Source organism: Thunnus maccoyii, chromosome 11 (assembly GCF_910596095.1).
Source record: "Thunnus maccoyii chromosome 11, fThuMac1.1, whole genome shotgun sequence".
In the NCBI taxonomy this organism is placed as follows: Eukaryota; Metazoa; Chordata; class Actinopteri; order Scombriformes; family Scombridae; genus Thunnus; species Thunnus maccoyii.
In genome coordinates, this window is record NC_056543.1 from 14,585,457 (window position 1) to 14,601,385 (window position 15,929).

At 39.7% G+C, this 15,929-nt stretch overlaps 1 protein-coding gene across 2 annotated transcripts in view; it reads right to left on the reverse strand.

Moving 5' to 3' along the window:
- Positions 1 to 15,929, reverse strand: part of LOC121907139 (receptor tyrosine-protein kinase erbB-4-like) — a 349,464-nt gene that overhangs the window by 119,446 nt on the left and 214,089 nt on the right. For both annotated transcript variants that reach the window (XM_042426534.1, XM_042426533.1), the window contains exons 4-5: positions 6,822 to 6,953; positions 3,518 to 3,583 (exon numbers count right to left, since the gene is read on the reverse strand). In XM_042426534.1, coding sequence (XP_042282468.1) covers positions 3,518 to 3,583; positions 6,822 to 6,953 — 198 coding nt within the window. The remainder of the gene's footprint in view (positions 1 to 3,517; positions 3,584 to 6,821; positions 6,954 to 15,929) is intronic.

The window sequence follows — 15,929 nt, forward strand, 5'->3', positions numbered from 1 at the left end:
ACAGACCTTTTCTCACAGTGGACATTTCGACTTGCCGTCGCAGGAAAACACAAAGGTGCAAATACTAACTTTAATGATGGCTCTGTTCCATGTACAGAAGATGTTAAGTGACCCAGCATTAACGACAACATCTGGTAATGGCAAGTAGAATGCAACCAGTATTACCGTAATTATCTGTGTTTGACAAGTCAAAAGGTCTAATGTGACAAAGGTCTACCCCATTAGTATTTCCACAGCAATTTTGTGTTATCAAGTACATGTGAAAAAAATAAGGATTTTCAGGTTTTTGTTTTGTTTTTTAAAAAATAGCACACATCCATTGTCAATTATTTAATGAAGTAAAGGCAGCATCGGTGTGCTATACAGACATTTTGATTAAGTTTTATAAGGGAGAGTAAAATTTACACTGAAGAGGCATCTGAGGGCAGAAGCAGTGATTGATTGACCCTTCGGTTTTGCTACACTGTACCTATATAATCCACAACAGCCTCCAGACCACAGTTTAGTTTTGTTCTTCATGTACTTCGAGGATAAAATCTGTACTTCTACTTATAGGGCTGCACTCCGCTAGTGTTATACAGCTGTGACTCTCAATTCCAGTTGTGTCGAGCTCTGAATTACTTCTTTGATGTACTCACTTTCCCCCTGAGGTGCTGACACCATCAACTCCTGTTTATTGTTGATCTTGAGACAGTTGAATAATTATTCATGAAAATGTCACAAAAAGCATCTCTGAAGTTGTTTTTCATTTCACATTTTTCCACTTATTCATTCCATGTATTTCAGCACAACAAAGTTAAACGGTTGTGAGAAAAAAAAAGAAGCAGAGGAAGAATGAGTCATGACATCCACGTATGGATGAAGATGGAGAGATAGCCTCATATCGGCAAAAAATGAGGCAGACAGACAGGGCCCGGGCTTATCGGGGGCTGGTCTGTGACGTGTCGTTAACAGGTCCTGGTCAAACAGTTCATTCCTCATTATCTTAATGAGATCGAGACCACAGAACAAATAAGATGAGACATGCCCGGGTTGGAAGGCATAGATTAAGTGGTCTGTGCACAGAGTGATGGAACGAGAGGAGGAAACTGATGGTGGGGGTAGTGCAATCAAATTGGAAGAGGGAGGAAAGAAACAAAGAGATATTTCATGGGGGAAAAAAAGTGTGTGTGAGTGTTTTTTTTCGTCTGCATGAATATGTGTTGTGTTCATATTTAAAGCTGTAAAGTTTCAGTGTGCGGTGTGTGTTGTGTATGTTATAATGCACAACACAGAAAAGCCAAACATGGTCATATAAAACATCAAGCTTCCTGTGTATATGAGTGTGTGTGTGTGTGTGCATGGAGGATGGGGGGAGGGAGGATTAAAGAATGGATGGATAGACATCTGTAGAGACAGTGTTAGTATCTCTGACAGCAGATTGATAAATTGCAGGCAGAAGGACCATGACTTGACACTTTCTCATGTTCACGGCTTAAAAAATATGTCAGGTTCCATTACTGGTCAGTTTATCTATTAAAGGCTGAAAACACTGAAACTTAAATCATCAATGTGTCACAGGCCTCAAGTGCTCTATGTGCTTGATGCCACGGCTTGAGTGATAGTTTTTCCCTCCCCTGACACTCGGATGTTATGTTTTACACTGTGCTGAGTGATTGTGAGGTCTATGCCAACAATGGGACTCAGTTGGAAAGTAACAAAGTAAATTTAAAGTATTGCAGTTACCGACAGTTTAGAGGTACTGGTACTTCAGTATTTTTATTGTCTTACATCAAGTTTAAATTACCTAACAATACTGTATATGTAATATTTGACATTAGTGAACTGTAAAAAGGAAATATGTTTGCATTGATTACTTTCACATTTGATACATTTCACCCTCAATATTGTTCACAGGAAAAGTAGTCAGTAGACCACTGTTCATGTCTCATTTCCTACTGACAGTCAATATTGATTTAAACAAGACATCAATCTTTTCCTTAATGTAACCAAGTAAGTTTTATGCCTACACCTAACCAAACATAACACATAATTAATTTTTGTAACAGTCATACACTGTTATGGAAGTCAAAGATATGGGTCAATCTGAAAGGTAGTAACAAGTGACCTAATTCGTCATTTAATTTGATGGGACTTAATTGGATCTGAAGCACAAAGACAAAATTTCTTATTCATTGGTTCAAATTAATTGGTGGCGTGTGCGTGGTCTGCACTGTACATTGTCCCTTGCCCTACACATGTATCAGGTGAGAAGGGGAAAGGCAGACGGGAAGGGCGAAATGGAGAAAATGATGGAGAGAGACACTGACAGAGTTTGAGAGCCTGGGAAAGATGACTGAAGGAGAGGGAATAAATAACATAGAGCTCTCCCCTGCTAATGGACTCAGTAATGCATCATTCTCACACTCTCTTCCAGCTGCCATTAGCTGGTATGAAGGGTGGGAGGTCCCAGCAGGAGGGTGTGCAGTAGATGTGTTGGGGGTCTGGGGAGGTTGCTGGTTAATGCTATGTGTGAGTGAGCCATTATGGACTCATGAATTCATGTACAGTTGGTTTATTTAAAACACTGGCTGAAACCTTATAAACGTATAAAGGCTTGTATTACATAACATTTAATTGTCTATTTATTGTATTAGACATAAATGTATTATTTATGATGTAATGGTCAAAGAGTGTTCCTCCTTTGGAAATACCAGCCAGAACCATATTATAAATGTCAGGCTGCAATTAAAAGTTTCTCAAAAGACATTTGCAAAATGCTAAGAAATGCTTTGGCCTAAAAAAAATCAAAAGACCTTAATTTAGGAAAGTACAGGCTATATTGCCTTCCAAAAAATCATTGCTACTGGAACTGATGACTCACCAGTTAATTTTATTACAAAGATTTGGGTTACATTTTGTGTTTATAGGAGGCGTCTAGAATAACTGTTGTGCTGCATTATAAAATCATGCACATTGAAATCCCTTCTTCATTTAGATCTTGTAGTTACAGTTAGGTACAATTTTATCTATTAAAATTTTATGTTGTAGTTTGGATATTAAACATAGATGCAAAACACAATCTATGACCCAGCTGCTCAAGTTACCTGATTTGAGTTTTTAGCAATTAAATAAGTACATTTCATGACTACATTATTTTTCTGAACCAAGTTTAGTTCATACTTATGTAAGCAATCCAGGATTGTCACAGTTAGATAGATTAGCATAGAATCATGTCATAGACTTCATTTTTGTTGTTTGTTTTCTTGGTGTCTGAATCACGTATGGATGTAGATACATGTTACAAAAAATAATGTGGCAGCAAAAGGAAAAAAGTGTAGAATTTTGAAACAGAGAAGACCACTACAACAAAATCTATATTAATCTAACAAAGGTGTTTATAAAGCATCTATGTCCAAATCAGAATATGCAAACAATTAAAAAATAACTTGAAGGCATTTCATGTTGATCCTAAACTGCTCCACTGAGAGGAAGCCAAAAACAGATCATCTTCAGCTAATAATAGTAATGTACTTACAGCTTTGACACTGGTCCTCTTTGGGTCCCCAGCAACGACCATTACAGGTACGATGGCACTTTTGACCTGCACATAATGTCAGGGAAAGAGATGATTGGCATTTCCAATGGCAACTTAATCACAAAATATGATCAGTATCCATATTAGCTTAATCTTAAAATGTGTGTGCCTTCAAGCACGCCACTGGACCCAAAATTGATCCAAATAGTGTGCGATCATGTAGCTGCTCCTTTGGCTTACTTGTAAATACCAATAAATAAACTACACATCTTTAAATACAAATGATGTGTAATGTGCAACATGTGTAGAGAACAGGCTGATAATACACACGTGTGTGTATGCTTGTGTGCATAGTGCAACACAATTAGATTTAATTGAAGTGTTGAAGATACAAGGCATCACCATACGTGTATTTCAAGCACTTTGTGATTCAATGATAATTATTATAATTAGAATTGGAAAACATAATGAACACAATCTGCAAGAAAATGCAGGCACTTGGGTAATACAAAGGACTGGTGAGTTAATTATACAACATGATGATATGTTTATTAATTTATTTAACTGAAATAACAGCTTCTATCCATTTAATGGCGTCATAGATTTATTTGCACTTGTTCAACATTGATATCAAGTAAAATTTAACAACATGCTTCTCTGGTATTTTTATTATTATACAAGAATGATGATGAAACTCACAGTCTTTGGTAACAACACAGCATCTTCCTAGACTTGTGTGTGCTGTCCTAGTCATAGAAACTTATCTTGGCACAGGTTGCTTTGATAAATTAAGACAATACTTTTTTGTCACTCCACTCTAAATCAGCTCAACATGAAATCCGCACACACCAGGTTGAGATAAAAGGAGTAAAGCAGCAAAGCACAGCATTATACCCTCAGAGCTCTAGCCAGTGCCTTTCTGGTGCCTTTTTGGAGGACTTAAATGACTGTCTCGTAATTGACTGCGGGGGAAGTGAGCCTGGATAAGTGCAGAAGTGCTGTCCTCTGTCCATCAGCCTCTCCAGATGAGAGCTATTAGCATTGAGACTGACTCTATTCCCCAACACGAGTCTCTCCATCTTCTACCCTCCTCTTCTTCCTCATCTGTGCCCCTCTCCATCGCATATTTCGTCTCTTCACTCCATCCCTCGACCCCTCCCTGATTCATCACTCCTCTGTGGTTCACTTTCACTTGATGCTTTTCCCCGTCTCTCTTTGTATTTTCCAGTATATCCCTCTGTTTTTCTCAGTGTCTTCAACTTGTTGCCCTCAAACTAGCACTTTCACAATGTTAGAAAGAGAGGTCAACAGCCTTGACTATATGAAAAGCAGCCTACAAACAAGATAATAGTATAAATGCCAGCCAGCCATAAGAGGTTGTCTAAAAGTGCCAAGTGTGCAGAGACTCTGCTGCACTTAGCTATATCTCTGTTCTCCTCTGGGCCTGGCGCCCTGTGAAGTCAAGCCAAAGAGTTTTCATTTAGTGTCCAAGGTCTTCACTATCTCAACTTATAAATTCTCAGTGACCTAGAATAAACCTGTCCCACCCTTCTTCCTGCACCATAATCTTTTACAGCTTTTTTAAAACAGTCTCTGAAGGTTAAAATGTTGAGAATGCCGCCATACCAGGGCTGGTGGAGGGCAAAAGACAGATGGGGGGGTTCAACTAAATCAACAGGGCATGGATTTCAAATTATTGTCTTGTTTTTGAAAAGAAACCAGTAAACACAACAACATTGGCACAAATAAGTCAGACGTAATGACAATGTAAAGCTTGTGTCTCCCAAAAGAATGATGCGGAGATTACGTTCTCAATAGTGGATTATGGGTTTGGAGACCCTTGAACTTTTGGCGGAGTCCCATGAGGACTTGCACGTGAGTAAGGGTCGATCAAGGGGTAAGGGGACCGCAGGGAGGAGGTTGATTGAGCAGAATATCAATGCTTGGGGCTGCAAATCTGCATAGGAGCCTTCAGTGAGTGTTGTGAGAGGAAATCCAAGGACATATGCAGAGAATGTCTTTTTATCTTTTACATAATGATAATTTTGTATTTGTAGACAAACAAGGTGAGACGGCTTAAAGAAAATTAAAAAAACAACAACAGATTTAAATGCCAAACAGCTTGAGCACTAAATTAATAACAAATGGAGAGTGTGTTAAGAGTGTTAAGTCAGTGAATGAGCAGAACAGGGTTAGAGTAGGTGACTTATTTAATCTTTACGTCCCTGACAACCACCTCAAACATCATCTCCCTAACCCTTAACAGATTGCAGTATGTTTATTTCACCCTAATAAATCCCCTCATAACTCTAAGTATTCATTAACTTGTCTACCAGCTGGCTACAGTGGGGCATTAATGTTATATGAGCGAGCAGTCACTGTAGATTGTTCTGGTTCGCAGACTGACAGAATGGGGTCACAGGGTAATTTTGTGATGACAATGTTTTGCTGCTCACACTTGGTCACTTATTATGAATGGAGCGGGGTACGATGTAGGGGCTCTTTTGGGCTATTTTCCTTGTCACAACTTACTGACCCCTGTTGCTTTACAAAAGATTTCTCAGAGAGTAAAAAAGTATGGCTGTATATACTATATACTACCATACTAGACTTTAAGTCGTCTCAGAATCCAATTAATTTGAGTTCCAGAACCTTCATGTAGGACTGGCTGTGCTTTCAAATTAGTCATCACATCTGTAATCATGAGCTATCCTCATTAGCAAGGTACACTGCCACAACTACTGTACCATTTTAAAGTCAAGAAATAAATGAAATGGCAGGTGGGAGAAATTATGGGATGCAAGAAATTGTCAGTGTTGGAGGAGAAAAAAAGAATTAGAGTTTGAACTGGGTGGGAGGAATGTAGAAGTGATGAGGTTGTGTCAGGTGCACAACTTGCCATTAAAATAATCAAGAAATGTAACAACTACAGAACCTAAAACCTCTGTGGTTTATTGAATACAGTGGAAATTACAGAAACTCTGAACAGTTCACAATCAACTCTTTACTGTCAAAAAAGACCCAGTTGAGAAATGAGGACCAACTTATGTCAGGACCTAAAGGTTGTGGGTTTGATTGCCAGATCACCAGAGTAAATCTTGGTGAGAAAAGTGAAAGAGCTAAACTCACCTCGCTTACAATTCCTGAGGTGCCCTTAACTTCCAACTTTTACATTCAACTGATCAGAGTGTGGTTGTACTGTGCAGCATTCAGGTGTGAATGTGTGTAAATGAGTGTGTCCTAAAATAAAAGGTCAAATCCAAATAATTTTTTCTCATACATTTGTGCTTGCTTGGTTACTTACACATGACACTGCTGTTGGTGGGCACCACCAAAGAATGGGTCCGTGGATTTTTGACAATGTCCTGCCAATGGATGGTGTCTGCATGACACAGGAACCTGTTCCGGTCAATGTACACACCTCCACTCAGGATCTCTGTGGAGAAGATAGAGAGCACACACTCAATATGGATTTACAAAGTTCTCTGGGTACTTAACTGTTTCTGCCTGAAGGACACACACTAATTCAGAAATCATGCTATCAGGCTCCTTTTTAACCAGGCTTACAAGTTCCACAGACATGGCTAGACACTACATGTTGAAGTCAAAATCATTAACATCGCTGAAGAAGTGTGGTTGAGGCAGTTTTATCATTTTCTCTCCATCTGAGGGCAAGAGCAGGGTCGGGATTTAGGGGGAGCAGCTAACCTTGGGACACACATCTGATGATGGTTGTTGTCATAAGGCAGACAGGATGAAGCCATGTCATATCACTGTTATTACAACCTCTGATCTTTTTCCATTTTGTTGTTTTTCCTCTTCTTTCTCTTCCCACGCTGCGAGCAGACAGAATCAGTTATGCCCCACTACCATCACAACCCTAAATCCATCTGGGATTTAAGCTCCGGTAAGGCACAACAACTCCAACAAGTTTGTAATTTTATATTATATCTAGGTGGTGGAATAAAAGACAAATATCTTCCCATCATAATATGTATTACCTTGCTGAACCAGACTTGGAGCAAAAGTTGATTCCATTCACCCACCTACCCACCCACCCACCCACACACACACACACACACACACACACACAGTCTGTTGAATGATTTGAATGGTGGTTCCGATTATTGTTGTGTAGGACTTTAGAGAAAGCCTAATCCTGACTTTTGTGTGAGAGAGACAGAGTGGTGAAGAAAGAGAGACAAAAAAGATGGGAGAAAGCCACAGAGGGATGGATAGAAGGAAAGACAAAGTGAAGCCCAGTAGCAGATTTGCATTATTTACAGAGCCTGTGTGTTCTCTATCTTCCTACGAACAGATTACTGACACAGGGCTAAAAACCGATGAGACACATAATCATATACGAGGCACCCTGCCAGCACCACACAGAAACGGCAAAATACAATATCATCCCACAAAGGCCCGATTAAATGATACTCCTTGGATAATAGGTGGTAGGTATTACCTGCAAACCCCTCCCCATCCCCCAACCTCAGCTCTCCCTCTCTATCTTTCTGCATGTGTGGTGGGAGTTAGGGAGAGAAATTAATCCTGCCTCTCACCACAGGAGCAATATCGCTAGGCTAGGAGGAGGCCACGTCTCAAATTCAAATTGTTTGCACAATGGGATGCTGCTGGCAAACTGGGGCAATGGACAAACCAGCAGACAAAGCAATGACAAAAACGCCGGCAGGACATCTCGATTCTGGTTAAGCAAGATACATTCACATCCTCTGGGTATTCACCTTCATCCTGGCTGGTCAGATTGTAATTGGTGCCGAAATATATCAAATTCAGGTGTAAACATATCCAAGACATATTTGGCCACATTTACATTTAAATGTAAATGCCATCTCTATGCAACAGTTACTGGAAGTGCCTTCCAATGGGCTTTGAAAGTCCTTGTTAATGTATGTTTTTTCTTCATTAAAGTTTGGATTAATGAATGTCCTTAATTTAAATGTAAATAAAGAACTATCACACAAGCTGCCTGCCTCTGTCTCTGATTTATCTTCGCTTCACATCCTGAGGAAACGGTGACACATAGCAGCAATTGACAACATGATCATATGACCACAATGAGTAAAAAATTCAACCACATTAAAGTGTATTTGAAACTGATTTATTTCCTTAACCTTCAGTGACTTTTGGGGTCTATTAATTTCACTAAACATACCTTGAAAATCATTGCAAAGTCCTTGAGTTCAATCATTATGTAGCTCACGCACTCAAGGGCGGAGGGGAGGGCGTTGCTTTTCTGCTCAAGACTTCCTGATCGACATTATGCAGCAGGATTTGAGAATTTGAATATTCTCAAATGAGCGTGGAAAACCTGTTGAAACTATACCTAAATTTCTGGGGTCCCTTGGGCAGAAATAGCAATGCTGTCCATCATTAATTGCACAGATAAATGTTTCGTCACATCCTTAAACATGAGCCATACTCACCAGCAGGCCACGTAGCTACAACCACAGTTATTCATGGATCTAATATGCAAATATAAACAATTGAGTTGAATTAATAAGTAACAACATAGCCAGAAATGAATTGTCAGGATTCTTGTGTGTGGTAAACAAGTGAGACGAGGTGTTTCTGACTAATTCCAGCTGGAAGTGAGGAGCATCCACTCTCAAACCCACAGAAGGCAAAAACAAAACAAAACACATTGTTCAACACTGTCACAACAAGTGACCGTCAACACCATCCAGAGGGCTTCACTGTTTGCTAATGCTTTTACACACACATGGTGCACTTGGATATGTATTGTACACATAAAACACTAATTTGAAGTGTGACATGACCAACTTCAAGACACTGGATAACAGTTTAATTGGCTGGCGCTTTGCCCGGGAAAGTTCTGGCATTTCCCATGGCCTCTGTCACAAGATATGAATAATTAACAAACACATATTACAGAATGCCTCCGAAAGCACGCAAAACTCATACAGGCTTTGCTTTCATTACGTGTAAATGCTTGGCTTGCACATTTGCTGGGTGTGCAGACGGTGGCCAGGGGGAGATCAATAGTTAAATTCTGTTGTTGATTGTTTAGTGGATAGAGAAAATGTCTTAATTAGTTCGCTCACATAGCTACAGCTCGTGTTTCCAAACTACCCCCTCCCCTCCTGCCTCGTCCCGAGAGCAACTTCTCTGAATGAGGGTATGGCTTCAAAAGGCACAGCAATCGACAATATCAGGCCGCATGACCGTTGGAGGAAAACAATATGAAATTCAGGGAGGCAGAACAAATGCATGCAGGCAATTATTTTGATGGTAAGTGCTTGTTGTGATTTTCTTTCTTTATTGCAGTGTGGGGATGAGTTTGATTAAGACTGGGAGGCAAATAGCAAACCAATGATCAGAAAAAAAGCCATATTAATGAGTTTGTGAGAGTGAATTAATAAGCGTTGTGTGGACTGTTTAATGAAGAAATATGTAGGACAACAGAGGCACAATAATAAACGGTTGATTTGCTCCAGTGTTGGAAGACCACATTATTGAATATCCACAATAGTGTTTATTCTTCTGTATACTGAAGTAGATCCCTGTGCTGAACTACTACCATCAATACATACCACACTCAATATCTGAACTTTAGTCTTTTTCATATTGTCTGGCACAGGCAGGTGCGCAAACATGAGGAAAAACATACTGACTTGATGGATAAGTAAGAGCAAACACAGTCAGCTAGATGATAGTTAAAAAGACAGAAGAGGCGGCAGGAAATTAAGAAAGACAAACAGTCAGGCAATTACAGCAGACAGACAGGTATTCAATCAGGGCGACAGAGGAGTTTCTCTTTTTCTCCAGCAGTGGGACTGGGGATTTTACCCTGGGTCTCCACTGTGCTGTCTCATTGACTCTGAGAGCTTCAACTTGGTTTCGGCTCAGTGCTGCTATCAGCTCAGTGGAGCAGAGGAGAGAAACTCTGCAGGAAGATGAGGATGCATTCTGGGTCAAAGAGGCTAAATGCCGGGGCGCAGATCCCGCTGTATACCCCGCAAGCAACGCAAAGCTAAAGTTGTTGCTAGACTGCGCTCAACAGGCAGACTGGCAGGAGTGCCAAAATAAGAGACGAGTGTACATGAATAGTCTACACACGGGAGGAAGCATGCTCAAAAACACATTCATGTGCACACACTTACACACATGGCCCAGGGTTGGCAGTAATGAGTCATTATACTTGCCATGAGCATCAATTAAATTATCAGTGTGCTTTATCAGTGAGCTTGCAACCAGAAGGTCACTAATTTGAATTGTTAAAAGAGCTGGGTAAATGTGGGCGGGGAATGTCAGCACTGCTCTGCCGTCCCTCTGTAACTGCTATCATGAATCGCTTGAGTAAAACACTTTATCAGTGACTGTTTTAGTGGCAAACAACAGTAAACTGTCTGGGATCTCTGAGGTAGAATTGAGAGGAAACCACAACGAGCAAGGTGTTGCTGGGAAACACTATAGACTTTCCTGAGACTGTGCAGTTTGTCTAAATTCTAAATAGGGTTGTTAACCATTACAGTAGCTCTGTTGCTCGTCCACTTCAGCATCCCCAACTATTGATTCAGCAACAACAACAAGAAAAAAATAAGATATTCAGTAAGCAGTTCTACAGGGAAGCTCAAAGTGGTGTAACCCTTTGAACCCTTGTTTTTTTGTTTGTTTGTTTGTTTTTGTTTTTTTTGTTGTTTTTTTTTAATTTCCTTAATTTATAGGCTTATGGCATAGTCGCTGTATGTGTTACTCAGGCATGCCATGTATTAGGCTATTCAAAAATGCCATCATTTTGCGTACTATACATGCTTTAGGTGACTTTTTATGAAAAAAAAGTAAATTTTGTAATCTTTTTTCTTTTTAATAGATATACATATGTGAATGAATATAGGACATTGTCAGGGCTCCAGGGATCAACATTTTAAATGTTAGTAATGTCAAAAATTTAATGAGTGCCAAACAAAATATGGACACCCCATTTTCATTCATTTTATTACTCCTATTGTTTTGGTGATTGTAATTGTTCTGTATCAGCCAGCAAGGCATGAATATGTTTTGTGACATAATTCTGATTAATGTCAGGTTGTGGTTCCATGTTTTTGTTTGTTTAGCCTACGGAGAGTACCCTCACCTTGACCAAACGCTTTGCTTATGTTTCCTCCAGAAGGCTGTTTCAAAGAGCCACTGTTAAAAATCAAAACATAAACTCATTATCGTCGGTAAATTCAAGTTCAGGGTCCGCTGACATACAGAAGAGAGAGAGGGAAGCTTTGTGCAACATGTGCTCTCACCCTATGGTACCAGTAAGCTCTCTTATGCGCAGCTGTGTTAGCTTTTACACACGGTGACGTACAGGCACAGCTGTAGTTTTGAGGCTGCTGAGGATCTTAAGCCCTGCAATTTTTGTTGCCCCGCTGGATTCTAAATAACAACAACAAAGATGAATTAGCAACCTGATGGACTCTGTATGAGATCAGCCTGACTGTCCGTCATAACTAAACTAGTTACATGATGCTTGGGTTTCATGGCCAGTCATGTTGGATACTCATAGAGGATGTTCCTCTTCGCAAGTGTGTCAAACAGCGCACTGTTAAATAAGTTAATCACCGCCGGTACGTCCATTGTCAACTGACATGCAGGAGAGAGGGGGAGACAGCTGTGTGTGGCACACACTTTCCCGCTGAAGGAACCAGTAAGTTCTGATTTTGCCTTTAGAGATAAGGTGAAGTGTGGGCATAAATGAAGCTCATTAGGTAACCATGTGGTTTACAGTGAAAGAACAGATAGCCTAATGAAGTGTGTTTCTTTAGCATGCCTGGACTGAAGAAAATCCACGTGTACATTAATAAACTGCACAATAATATTGCAAACTGTAAACAAAAACAGTCAGCTGTTTCATTTAAATTCACTCATTCATCACAGAACAAGTTGACAGCATGTTATAAAAACTAAAAGTATAATTAGCCTGTGATGCATAATAAGGTAAAGGTAGGAAACACTGTAGGTGGGTGAAAAAACAACACATTCCGTTGAGAGATAACATTCATTCACTAATAACTACAATGATCCACTTCTGTTTCTCAAACCTGAAACATTGATCTACGATCTGATTTTGATGCAAAAATAAAACACTGATGCTTGCACTAAAAGAAATCCACTCCAGGCTGCTGACTGAATGTGGACCACTTCATATACAACAATGGTGGGATGAATGAAAGAATCACTTGATAGAGAGCCGCTCCAAAAGCCCCGGCCTCGAGGAGAACCATCAGCACTGCTACTGAAAAAAAAGAAAAAAAAAGAAAAAAAAAAAAAAAACAACGCCCCCACGAACTCCAACTAATAACAACACTGATAAACAACCAACAATACGCTTTAAGAGATGACATTTCTTGTGCAGACTTTTCCAACACCGCTTATGTTGCCGCACAGCGCCGCGTCAATCACTGTGCTCTGAGTTGCTCAGTTGCCGACAGGAGATGTCAGGACAGCAAAGCTCTGCCTTTGCTCAACAAATAGGTGATATCCCCTCCCATCCATCATCTGCTGCTACTGCACAATTCCATCCTCGCCCTCCAGCCCCCTCTGTTCTCAAGGAAATGCTTGCAGATTCTGAATGTAAAGTGTATGTGTGTGTCTTTGTCTATGCATGCATGTGGGTGAAAGACACGAAAAAGAGGAAGAGTGATTGCATGAGTGCCTGAATTTGTCTTGCGCATTTGTGTGTATAGACATGGAAGAGAAAAAGAGAGAGAACATCAGTGTGTCTGCGTATACGGCTTTGGTGAAATTAAAAGACTGTGTGTGTGGATTTATACAATAGAAAAGAAGTCAAGAGAAGTCGTTCATGATTTCCTTAATTTTTCGATGCTTGTGGATAGATTTGGCCCTGTTGAGATGAGCTGTATAACTTGGTAACTCACTACATTATTTTTAAGGCAATGTGTGTTACCTCTTGTTGGTGTCATCAGGAGCCATGGTATCTCTTTTCATCGCTATGTTGATGACACACAGCGTTATGTGGCTGTGTCATTTGATGACAGAGTACCAATTAATGCTCTTTCTAGATGTATTTAAGATATTAGTGCCTGGATGTCACAAAACCTTTTAATGTATAAGTTATTTTTATGTTCTAAGATTCAGAGAGAGAAAGTGGCAACAATTTTAATTCTCAAGGACATACCCGTAGCCAACACGCAAGTAAATCACGGTGTCATCTCTGACTCAGAACAAAACTTTAAGGATCATGTAGGTATGTTATCAAACTATTTCTCTTTCTGAGTAACACAGACAGACAGATGCATACTTCAAGGCTTTACTGTTACTGTAATGCTCTCCTATCTGGCTGACATTTCCAATTAATAGGAATCTAATAACATATCAATATCAGTGTCATATTAACCAATGCATTCCTTAATTCAACTTCTGTGTGTGAGGTGTATCTCAGCATGCATCACAAACTTTGTCAGCTCTCTAATCTCATCTCATAAGGTCAAAGGATGCAGCACCTCCCACAGGAATGCCATGCAATTTTAACGCAGTCCCCAAGCAAAATGGTGGTACCCATTCGAATGTAATTGCACTTTTATGTGTTTAACTATTGACCTGAAAAGAACAACTACATTAATTCGACTACATCAAAGTGCTTTACGAGAGGTTCACCAGAGAGATGGCAGCACTGGGATTTGACTGCCTCTGAACACACTGCGGTCAGAAGCAGTGGCGTGGGCGGTGTGTTTGTGTGTGTGTGTGTGTGTGTGTGTGTGTGTGTGTGTGTGTGTGTGTGTGTGTGTGTGTGTGTGTCATTGTCGGGTTGGTAGAAGACAGGGAAGAACTAGCAAAGGTTTATGAAGAGAGATGTATTATAAGACCAAAACAAATAGATGGCAGCATGTTGGGAGATTGAAAGAAAACTCAAATGGAAGAAAAAGGAGATATTAAAGATTTTTTACATTAAAAATTGAACAGAAAGAAACATAAAGCTGAGTGTTTTCCTCCTGAGTAAATATGTACTGTGTGTATCTGCCTATTCCCATGTGCATATGTATGTGGAGGGACCTTACACATTAAATGCACATTTAATTTTCACATGATGACTGACATTCACATGCATAGCATCATGTACACAATGGAAAATTTTGGGGGGTGATGAATAGCCTCTTCCACTTCATTGCAAAAAGCTGAATTTGAAACTGTTAGTCTCACCAAGGTCTGACCTTGAAATAAAGCGTTACCCTGTTACTTCATTGAAGCTAAGAGTTCTATCTTTCCTTGCCTGGCAGTCGACTGTTTGGGTGGAAAACAAGTTGTGGAGCCCCATATAAAGGCAGCTGAAAATAAGTGACATTGAGGATAAATAAAAGACAGCAGTGGAGAAGACATAAATCATCCTGAAAAGGGGTAAGAGCTGTGGATAAAACAGTAACAATAAATGGTAAAGGAGGAGATGAGAGAGGTGGCTTAGAGAGAACAGAAGAAGAAAAATAACTGCCTGGATGCACAGCAGGGGTTGTGCAAAAAAATGGTATTTGTAAAGAAACAATACATTTGACATTGGAGTACAGAAAATTATTGAGGTACTGGTATAATGGAACAATTTGTAAGGTGTGATTATCTGATAACTGCTCATTTATTTCTCAATATAACACATATACACCATTTAATTTGAATATGTAAGGAAAACACATTTTGTACTCCACCAGTGGTGCATTTCAACCTCAATATAGGTCAATTTTAGTCAAAATAATAATAATTAAACTGAATTTGTCATCAGAAAATTCTTTTGAGCTGATATTTAAAAATAAAAAAACGGATACATTGGTCAAACCTTAGTCATAAAATGAATCCTTTTTATCCTTTGTGTCACTCTGAAGGAGAATGTTGTTGAGATCTTTGCTGAGGCATAGTAGATGACATGGGGGCGTCGGCCATGGCCCCCATCCCCCAAACATACGCCTCTCCTCCACCAAGATAATTGCATTCACAGGCTGCTGATTAAATTTGGCCCATCCCTCACGCAATTGTTTCCTATGAGTCTTTATGAAAAATGGCTGAGATTTAGGGATTATGGAATTATACCCGAGCAAAGGCAAAGCATCTGCTTAAAGATGACAAGAGGAAAAAATTAAATCATGACAGAATGGTTATGGGGGAGTGTGAGGTTGCATCCTTGCTTGTTTTCAACTTAAACTGTGATAAAGCCCTGGTAATCTGAGCTTTATGGAAAGGACGGAGGAGGAGGAGGAGACATATTACAATACCTTGAGATTAGATAAATCTATGAGCAAGAAAGAAAAACAAAACAAAGCAAACAAATGAAGAAAGAGACAAAAAAGAACGACAGAAATGATTATCAGGTGGACAAACAAGTGAGTGATTAAAAAAGAGTAAAAGGACCTTCAATTGATCCTGCTGAGGGCCACTT